General features: G+C 40.7%; 1 protein-coding gene across 1 annotated transcript; it reads left to right on the top strand.

Moving 5' to 3' along the window:
- Positions 1–5,832: 5,832 nt before the first annotated feature.
- On the top strand, positions 5,833–11,715 carry LOC134444369 (GTPase IMAP family member 9-like). Its single transcript, XM_063193706.1, has 3 exons — positions 5,833–5,900; positions 10,741–11,597; positions 11,707–11,715. The coding sequence occupies exons 1-3, from the start codon at positions 5,864–5,866 to the stop codon at positions 11,713–11,715; spliced, it is 903 nt and encodes a 300-aa protein (XP_063049776.1). The 5' UTR covers positions 5,833–5,863.
- Positions 11,716–12,251: the final 536 nt, after the last annotated feature.

The raw sequence follows: 12,251 nt of genomic DNA on the forward strand, positions 1-12,251 counted from the left end.
AAAAACAACAGCATGGTCCCCTGTGTACTGTCGGCCCACTGGGAAAATGCCAGATAACCCTGGTCTGTGTGTCCTGATTTCAGCCTACTTCCAGTCTTCCTGTCATACTCTGCAATACTGACTGCCTGTTTTATGATCACTTTTCCCTTAATCTTCATGCACCTCACTGGGATTTATGCTCTTTTTGAATACTATACTCATGTCTTAGTTCTCTAACTTCTACACCTCAGCCATGTACTGGCCTGCACCCCTCACCACAGTGGCCTCAGTGCATCTGCTTGATTTTCATGCATAATCCATGAATTTGCATAAACCTGCACAGTGCACACGAGTAACAAATTGAGGTTTGTGTAATCCAATAACCCATGCATTTGCATTAGCCGCATGTACATGACTTTCTGTTAGCACTCAAGTGACAAACAATGCATTTGTACAGTTTGTGTATATGTAATAATCATGTATGGCATGTATAACTAAATATCTGTCAGCATGCAATGTTCATACCTGTACATTAATATATGCTTGAGACCTGATGTATTGTCCCCTCAACTGTCTATATCACCCCAACTCCACCCTTTCTGTCTAAACAGGTCAGTTCAATTACAGTTTATCTGTTTCATCTTAATCTATGAGTGGATCCATGTTAGGAACAAAGTCATTTATTTAAACCTGTTGGTAACGTTTTGAAGTAGTTCATCACCTTGTGACAATGTCCAAGACACTTCTGGGTGTCCTCCCTGGACTATTAATAAAGAAAGAAGCACAGGAGGATTCACCCTGTATCACACAGCCTATTATTATTATTATTATTATTATTAGTAGTAGTAGTAGTAGTAGTAGTAGTAGTAGTAGTAGTAGTAGTAGTAGTAGTAGTATAGTAGTAGTAGTAGTAGTAGTAGTAGTAGTATAGTAGTAGCAGTATTATACGCACGAGAGGAGTTTGACTTGTGGACTATATAAGGGTAACTTAAGATTAAAAATACTCAGTACAGCTTTAAACTAACATACAGCTTTACAATTATACTGCTTTAAATTAACATAGGCCTACACAGTTGAAATGGAAATGTACTCACCTGCATAAAGCACTGTGCCTGTTCTGGTGAATGTTCAGAGTCCGTTTAAAATATAAGCACACGCTACATAAATGTTTGTTGTGTGCTGTGAGTAAAAACTCGTTTGTCCACTGATGGATAACTGTAGGAGTGTGCTTTGTGTACTGCGAGGGCGTCTGTAGTTTGCATACCACAAGAGAGTGTTGTACCACTGTGGTGTGTTTCCTGTGGTCAACTGTGTTATGTACAGTAGTGAAGTAATAGCATGACACCTTTCAACCTGGATGACCAAAATAAAACATTGTACTAAAATAAAATATAAACCAAAATCGTGCCAGCACCACATATACACAACCCAGCACCACATATACACAACCCAGCATCACATCACATTTACACAACCAAACATCACATATACACAACCCAGCATCACATATACACAACCCAGCATCACATATACACAACCCAGCACCACATCACATATACACAACCCAGCATCACATATACACAACCCAGCATCACATCACATATACACAACCCAGCACCACATCACATATACACAACCCAGCACCACATCACATATACACAACCCAGCACCACATATACACAACCCAGCACCACATATACACAACCCAGCACCACATCACATATACACAACCCAGCACCACATCACATACACACACAACCCAGCATCACATCACATATACACAACCCAGCACCACATCACACATACACAACCCAGCACCACATCACATATACACAACCCAGCATCACATATACACAACCCAGCATCACATATACACAACCCAGCACCACATCACATATACACAACCCAGCACCACATCACATATACACAACCCAGCACCACATCACATATACACAACCCAGCATCACATCACATATACACAACCCAGCATCACATCACATATACACAACCCAGCACCACATTTACACAACCCAGCACCACATCACATATACACAACCCAGCACCACATATACACAACCCAGCATCACATATACACAACCCAGCACCACAACACATATACACAACCCAGCACCACATATACACAACCCAGCACCACATATACACAACCCAACATCACATCACATATACACAACCCAGCATCACATATACACAACCCAGTATCACATCACATATACACAACCCAGCACCACATCACATATACACAACCCAGCACCACATCACATCACACAACCCAGCACCACATCACATATACACAACCCAGCACCACATCACATACACACAACCCAGCACCACATCACATATACACAACCCAGCACCACATCACATATACACAACCCAGCACCACATCACATATACACAACCCAGCACCACAACACATATACACAACCCAGCACCACATATACACAACCCAGCACCACATATACACAACCCAGCACCACATATACACAACCCAGCATCACATCACATATACACAACCCAGCACCACATCACATATACACAACCCAGCACCACATCACATATACACAACCCAGCACCACATATACACAACCCAGCACCACATCACATACACAACCCAGCACCACATCACATATACACAACCCAGCACCACATATACACAACCCAGCACCACATATACACAACCCAGCACCACATCACATATACACAACCCAGCACCACATATACACAACCCAGCACCACATCACATATACACAACCCAGCACCACATCACATATACACAACCCAGCACCACATCACATATACACAACCCAGCATCACATCTCATATACACAACCCAGCATCACATCACATATACACAACCCAGCACCACACCACATATACACAACCCAGCACCACATATACACAACCCAGCACCACATCAATACACAACCCAGCACCACATCACATATACACAACCCAGCACCACATCACATATACACAACCCAGCACCACATCACATATACACAACCCAGCACCACATCACATATACACAACCCAGCACCACATATACACAACCCAGCACCACATATACACAACCCAGCACCACATCACATATACACAACCCAGCACCACATCACATATACACAACCCAGCACCACATATACACAACCCAGCACCACATATACACAACCCAGCACCACATATACACAACCCAGCACCACATCACATATACACAACCCAGCACCACATCACATATACACAACCCAGCACCACATCACATATACACAACCCAGCACCACATATACACAACCCAGCATCACATCACATATACACAACCCAGCACCACATCACATATACACAACCCAGCACCACATCACATATACACAACCCAGCATCACATATACACAACCCAGCACCACATCACATATACACAACCCAGCATCACGTCACATATACACAACCCAGCACCACATCACACATACACAACCCAGCACCACATCACACACACACACCCCAGCATCACATATACACAACCCAGCACCACATCACATATACACAACCCAGCACCACATCACATATACACAACCCAGCATCACATCACATATACACAACCCAGCATCACATATACACAACCCAGCAACACATCACATATACACAACCCAGCACCACATCAATACACAACCCAGCATCACACCACATATACACAACCCAGCACCACATCACATATACACAACCCAGCACCACATATACACAACCCAGCACCACATCACATATACACAACCCAGCATCACATCACATATACACAACCCAGCACCACATCACATATACACAACCCAGCACCACATCACATATACACAACCCAGCATCACATCACATATACACAACCCAGCACCACATATACACAACCCAGCATCACATATACACAACCCAGCACCACATCACATATACACAACCCAGCACCACATCACATATACACAACCCAGCACCACATATACACAACCCAGCACCACATCTCATATACACAACCCAGCACCACATTTACACAACCCAACACCACGTCACATCTCACACAACCCAGCACCACATCACATATACACAACCCAGCATCACATCACATATACACAACCCAGCACCACATATACACAACCCAGCACCACATCTCATATACACAACCCAGCACCACATCACATATACACAACCCAGCACCACAACACATATACACAACCCAGCATCACAACACCTATACACAACCCAGCACCACATATACACAACCCAGCACCACATCACATATACACAACCCAGCACCACATCACATATACACAACCCAGCACCACATCACATATACACAACCCAGCACCACATCACATATACACAACCCAGCATCACATCACATATACACAACCCAGCACCACATCACATATACACAACCCAGCACCACACCACATATACACAACCCAGCACCACATCACATATACACAACCCAGCACCACATATACACAACCCAGCATCACATCACATATACACAACCCAGCACCACATCACATATACACAACCCAGCACCACATCTCCTATACACAACCCAGCACCACATCACATCTCCTATACACAACCCAATATCACATCTCCTATACACAACCCAGCACCACACCACATATATACACAACCCAGCATCACATCACATATACACAACCCAGCACCAGATCACATCAATACACAATCCAGCACCACATCACATATACACAACCCAGCACCACACCACATATACACAACCCAGCACCACATCACATATACACAACCCAGCATCACATATACACAACCCAGCACCACACCACATATACACAACCCAGCACCACATCACATATACACAACCCAGCACCACATCACATATACACAACCCAGCATCACATCACATACACACAACCCAGCACCACATCACATATACACAACCCAGCACCACATATACACAACCCAGCACCACATATACACAACCCAGCACCACATATACACAACCCAGCACCACATATACACAACCCAGCACCACATATACACAACCCAGCACCACAACATATATACACAACCCAGCACCACATATACACAACCCAGCAACACACCACATATACACAACCCAGCACCACATCACATATACACAACCCAGCACCACATCACATATACACAACCCAGCACCACATCACATATACACAACCCAGCACCACATCACATTTACACACAACCCTGCATCACATCCCCTATACACAACCCAATATCAAATCACCTATATAACCCAGCATTGCAACACATAGGTGGTAAATTTCTTAATTCAAGATGAGGGCAGAAATGTCCATGATTGGTTCAATTTCACTACCAATCGCTAGAGAGTGGAGGCGGGGCATCCATTTTCAATCTGCACCAGAGAGAACTTGGCGCCATTTTGTGCAACTTTGCTGATGGGATCTTCTGAGTCATTTTCTTTGCTTAGTTGGACAAAATGGTAACTGTTAACTGTCTCCTCTGGTCTCAGGGCAGGTGTTGTCTGAGGGCAGGTGAATCCCTGCTGGTCTCAAGACAGAGGTTGAATTTCCCTGTTCTCAGGTAGCGTAGTTGGACAAAATGGAGTCGTACATACGTGCAAAATATGCAAATCTGACATGCTGAGTAGGTAAGTAAGTAAGACCAAGGCATACGTAGGTGGAGTGAATGACAGCAGAAACAAAAGTATTTTTGACAAGCAGGACAAAAAAGGCCAGAGGGAATGACATCGACATTCCACACTCTGATGACACATGACTGAGGGAGGAGACTAAGTTCATTATAGCACAGACAAAATGCAAATCAAGTTACTCACCAGCAGCACTCAAGCAGTGACAGCACACATCAACTACCTACAAACATGACGAGCGAGACAAACATGCCGAGCGAACATGAAGGTAAGTAGCCTTAGAACATTAAAGCTCATCTGCATTATTTGTATACAGTATTTCTGCACTGAGAATATTCCATATTCATGTGCTCAAACATATCTAGAAAAAGACATACATATTACCAACATACATACATACATACATACATACATACATACATACGTACATACGTACATACATACATACATACATACATACATACATACATACATACATACATACATACATACATACATACATACATACATACATACATACATACATACATACATACATACATACATACATAGCCTACATACATACTGTAGACGCAGATGTAAGTAACAACGCATATCATTGAAAATCATGTCTTTCTGCACTGTGATTATGTACTACCTACATATCAAGTCAAGTAGCTTTATTTGTCTCAGCTCGGGCAATTGTTTTGCAGCAGTAGTACACACGCATACCTCACACATATGCACACCAATGTTTGTTATCACTTCAACCAGCAAACAATAATACGTGTTAGGAGATTGATTCTGATTTTCTGGACAGAGGAGTTCCATACTATTTTGCTCTCCAACAGTATATCTCCACATGGTATATGTTATGCCTCTTGTCCAATATTGAATTGAATGTTATATTGAGTGATAGTGGAGAGACATATAAATTATAAAATTGTAGAAAAGGTTCAGAATTAAAGTTTCTCAAAAGCACTCCACGGTATTACACAATGACATGTGGCCACTTATTTCACAATCCTTGCCAGTAACATCACACCTTAAAAACAGGTCTGACAAGAACAGCCACAACTTTACCTGTGTGTCTTTTTCAGTCCATACACATTACAAATACTGTATGTTTACAGTTTTTCTCGATTGGTTTGGCTAATTTCTTGAAACCGAGATGACATTTCTATAAATTTTGGGTCATTTGGCTAAACATTCTTACACTTCTGCACAACAGTTCAGATAACTAGCAAAATGTCATATACCTCCCAAAACAGCTCATTCTTGCATCAGCACTAAACCTTCTCCCACATAAATAGTCAGTACCATAAAAATGGCATATATCCTTCTCAATTGGTTTGGCTCATTTGCATTCATTTAGTCATTCTGTCAAAATAAACTGGATGGTTCAGCATAACACCATGGATCCTCATCACTTGCTTATATCACTCCAAAAACAGTTTACCCGTGTGTCGAAACTAAATTCCTTCCACAGAGTGCCGTTTGAAAAAATGTCAAGAAATTAGCCAAATAACAGAGGAAACGTTATACACGGTTGTACCATTATTTTCTACAAACTAGTTAAGTTACAATACCATCTGGCCTGTTGAACACTGTCATTACAGTTTTTCTCGATTGGTTTGGCTAATTTCTTGAAACTGAGATGATATTCTTATAACAGTTGGGTCATTTGGCCAAACATTCTTACACTCCTGCACAACAGTTCAGATAACTAGCAAAATGTCATATACCTCCCAAAACAGCTCATTCTTGCATCAGCACTAAGCCTTCTCCCACATAAATAGTCAGTGTCATCAAAATGGCATATATCCTTCTCAATTGCTTTGGCTCATTTGCATTACAGTTTTTCTCGATTGGTTTGGCTCATTTCTTGAAACTGAGATGACATTCCTATAACCATTGGGTCATTTGGCCAAACATTCTTACACTTCTGCTCAACAGTTCAGATAACTAGCAAAATGTCATATACCTCCCAAAACACCTCATTCTTGCATCAGCACTAAACCTTCTCCCACATAAATAGTCAGTGTCATCAAAATGGCATATATCCTTCTCAATTGCTTTGGCTCATTTGCATTACAGTTTTTCTCGATTGGTTTGGCTAATTTCTTGAAACTGAGATGACATTCCTATAACCATTGGGTCATTTGGCCAAACATTCTTACACTTCTGCTCAACAGTTCAGATAACTAGCAAAATGTCATATACCTCCCAAAACACCTCATTCTTGCATCAGCACTAAACCGTCTCACATATAAATAGTCAGTACCATCAAAATGGCATAGATCAGGGGTGTCAAACTCAAATTGACCGAGGGCCAAAATCAAAATATGGAACGAAGTCGAGGGCCGAACTCAAGATTTATTTGTAATAAATGGACTAAAATCCTGCAGGCACGCACGCAGTTTAATTTCACACACACTGGCACATATTGTATTGCATAGGAGTGTGAGCTGTGTCATTGGCCTGGGCCCGCTCATACTTCTGAGAAACACCAAATTTCATGTTCAAGTCTTGGTAAACTGTACATTAATGATGAGGGCCAACAGTAATACACATTTGAAATGATCTTGCGGGCCAAATAAAGTGACTCCACGGGCCAGATATGGCCCCCGGGCCTGAGTTTGACACCCCTGGCATAGATCCTTCTCAATTGCTTTGGCTCATTTGCATTCATTTAGTCCTTCTGTCAAAATAAACTGGATGGTTCAGCATAACTACATGGATCCTCATCACTCGCTCATATCACCCCCAAAACAGTTTACCCATGTGTCAAAACTAAATTTCTTCCCCACATATATCATCAGTACCCCCAAAATACATTGTCCCTTTGCCATTGTGTAAGCACTGCCAGTCAAAATGGTTAGGTGTTTTATCTACGTTCAGCTAACAGATTTCGACTATGTATAGTATAAAAATGAAAAAGTGAGTGAAACCATTGAAGTTTGGCAACACAGATAATTTACCAAGGACATTTATCAGTAACTTTCTTTACTGTAAATTCATATACAGAAAGTAATGCCCATATATCACAGGTTTCTCATGGGTTTGGCTCATTTCTCAAAACAGAGATAACATTCTCAAAATAACATGGACAAATGCCAAAGCAACTAGCAATTGTTCAAAAGAGAATGTCGTTTGAAAAAATGTCATGAAATTAGCCAAATAACAGAGGAAACTGTAGTATACACGTAAAATGATTTTCTACTAACTAGTAAAGTTACAATACCATCTGACCTGTTGAACACTGTCATGAATTTACTATGTAATGAAATTCTTAAAATATGATGTCCTTGACTGTTTTGGGAATTGCGTAGACCACTTTGCATATGATGACTTACACAATGAAATAATGCTGACGTGTTTTGGAGAGGGCAACCATTACACTGAGAATGGTATAATTCGTTTAGATAAGCAAGGTCAATTTATTTGGAATATGTGCTGAATGTATGCTGAATGTGTCAACTGAAGGGTATTTGTACATATCCATCTGCAAAGATGTACTAAACATTTGAGACATGTACAAAGCATTTGATATCTGATGAAAGCAATGAAAAATGCCATTCTGTTTTGGGAAATTGCAAGTTGGTTTGGGGATTTGTCCGTGTTGTTTTGAGAATGTCATCTCAGTTTCGAGAAATTAGCCAAACCAATCGAGAAAAACTGTAATTTAGTCCTTCTGTCAAAAGTAATCTGAATGGTTCAACATAACTACATGGATCCTCATCACTTGCTCATATCTCTCCAAAAACAGTTTACCCGTGTGTCAAAACTAAATTCCTTCCCCACATATATCATCAGTACCCCCAAAATACATTGTCCCTTTGCCATTGTGTAAGCACTGCCAGTCAAAATGGTTAGATGTTTTGTCTACGTTCAGCTAACAGATTTTGACTATGTAAGAAAATGAAAAAGAGAGTGAAACCATTGAAGTTTGATAACACAGACAATATACCAAGGAAATGTATCAGTAACTTTCTTTACTGTAAATTCACATACAGAAAGTAATGCCCATATATTACAAGTTTCCCATATGTTTGGCTCATTTCTCAAAACAGACATAACATTCTCAAAATAACATGGACAAATTCCAAAGCAACTAGCAATTGTTCAAAACAGAATGTCGTTTGAAAAAATGTCAAGAAATTAGCCAAATAACAGAGGAAACTGTAGTATACATGGTTGTAAAAATTATTTTCTACAAACTAGTAAAGTTAAAATATCATCTGGCCTGTTGAACACTGAAATTCTCCAAATATTATGTCCTTGACTATTTTGACAATTGTGTAGACTACTTTGCATATGATGACTTACACAATGAAATCATGTTGACATGTTTTGGAGAGGGTAACCATTACACTGAGAATTGTCTAATTCGTTGAGATAAGCAAGGTCAATTTATTTGGAAAATGTGCTAAATGTATGCTCATTGTGTCAACTGTAGGGTACTTGTACATAGCCATCTGCAGAGATGTACTAAACATTTGAGACATGTACAAAGCATTTGATATTTGATGAAAGCAATGAGAAATGCCATTCTGTTTTGGGAAACTGCAAGTTGGTTTGGAGATTTGTCCGTGTTATTTTGAGAAGGTCATCTCAGTTTCGAGATATTAGTCAAACCAATCGAGAAAAACTGTAATTTACTGTTTACAGTAAAGAAATTCTTAAAATATTATGTCTTTGACTGTTTTGACAATTGTGTAGACTACTTTGCATATGATGACTCACACAATGAAATCATGCTGACATGTTTTGGAGAGGGCAACCATTAGACTGAAAATGATTTAATTTGTTTAGATAAGACAGGTCAATTTATTTGGAAAATGTGCTAAATGTATGCTCAATGTGTCAACTGTAGGGTACTTGTATATAGCCATCTGCCGAGATGTACTAAACATTTGAGACATGTACAAAGCATTTGAAATTTGATGAAAGCAATGAAAAATGCCATTCTTTTGTGGGAAATTGTAAGTTGGTTTGGAGATTTGTCCATGTTGTTTTGAGAATGTCATCTCAGTTTTGAGAAATTAGCCAAACCAATCGAGAAAAACTGTATTAGCACATGAGAAGGGGGAAAACATTTAACTTACATTTTGTAAATATTCCAACAGATCCAGAGGAATTGAGGATCATGCTTGTTGGTGGCCGTGGATCTGGAAAGAGTGCAACAGGAAACACCATCTTAGGGAAAAGGGCATTTACAATCAGGCAACCCTGGGAATCTGAAACCTTTACCTGCCAAGCGGAAAGAGGAATCTTTGAGGGTACTCCAGTGTTTGTAGTGGATACTCCAGGTACCAAAGAGATCAATGCCATTGAGATGTTTAAATGCATCTCATACTGTGCACCTGGTATTCATGCATTCCTACTTGTGATTCCACTATACCGATATATTGATGTGGAGCAAAAAGTGAAGACTCTTCGCTGGTTGTTTGGGGAGGATGTATTAGGTTACATTATTGTCCTGTTCACCCATGGAGATTACCTAGAATATTGGGTCACCGAAGAGGAATTCATTAGTCAAAATACAATTCCCTCTGGTGTTGGATACCACATATTCAACAACACTGACGAGGATCCCTCTCAGGTCAGAGAGCTGCTGGAGAAGATCAACACAATGACAAAGAGGAATGGAGGAAGCTACCGCATCAAGGACAAAGACTGGAAACACAAGTGTCTGTATCTGCTTGCTAGTGCAGTGACTATTGGAGGTAGTTTTGGAGCTGCTAGTGGAGGCACTGGAGGAGGGGTTATGGTGGCTGTTGTAGGGTCTGCTGTTGGAGCTGGTGCTTCTAAGGCAGGTAGCAGAGCTGTTGCTGCATGCATTGGTGGAGCTGCTGCTGTGGGTCTTGCAATTGCGATTGGAGCTGATGTTTACACTGGAGCTGAATTTGTTCTTAAGGCCACAGCTGCAATAACTACAGGAGCCTGTGCTGATGGAGCTGCTTTTAAAGGCTTTGCTCACATGGTACATGGATTTGGATTATTTGGAATTTTTGGTGGAGCTGTTGTTGGAGCTGGAGTTTCTGCAACCTATGTTGCAACTGGTTTTGGTTTATTTTTTTCTTATGTTGTAGCTTTTGTAGGAACACATTCTGTTATTTTTTCAACGACTATTGTTATGGAGTCCCATACTGCTTTTTCAAGGATTGCAGGATGCGCTGTTGTTGCTGCAGTGTCTGTTGGGGCTGCATTTGGAGCTGCTGTTGGTGTACTTGGTGTGTCAGGATTTGCTGCAGGAGCAATGATCTACGCAGCATGTCAGTCAGTAACATGGTGGCTTAATAGAAAATAGCTAGCGTCCATTTTATGTTAGCTGAGTACCACCACCATACTCTCTCATCAAACGTTGCTAATATGTGTTTTTCACTCGTCCCGCTAGAGAGGGGAAGGTGTCTTGATTTTGGGTTGTCTGTTAGTTTGCGATTAACATTATGATCACTGCCTATTGGTTGGTGGCAACATTAGCTTCAAACCAACACAAATGATTTAGAAAACGTTTATTTTAAGACATTGCAATGTTAAATAAAACTGGTGGCTGGGGCAGGGTTGGTTGTTCTTGGTACACCTGTTTTCATTTAAACCCTTCACTGACACGTCATGCCATAGCTTTTACTTCACA

The sequence above is a fragment of the Engraulis encrasicolus genome, unplaced genomic scaffold, assembly GCF_034702125.1.
Source record: "Engraulis encrasicolus isolate BLACKSEA-1 unplaced genomic scaffold, IST_EnEncr_1.0 scaffold_52_np1212, whole genome shotgun sequence".
NCBI classification, from domain to species: domain Eukaryota; kingdom Metazoa; phylum Chordata; class Actinopteri; order Clupeiformes; family Engraulidae; genus Engraulis; species Engraulis encrasicolus.

Excerpts from the sequence above, each read along its gene's own strand:
- LOC134444369 (XM_063193706.1), top strand. The coding sequence starts at position 5,864 with ATGACGAGCGAGACAAACATGCCGAGCGAACATGAAG. Across the intron at positions 5,901-10,740 it reads CATGCCGAGCGAACATGAAG|ATCCAGAGGAATTGAGGATC; the intron begins GTAAGTAGCCTT and ends ATATTCCAACAG.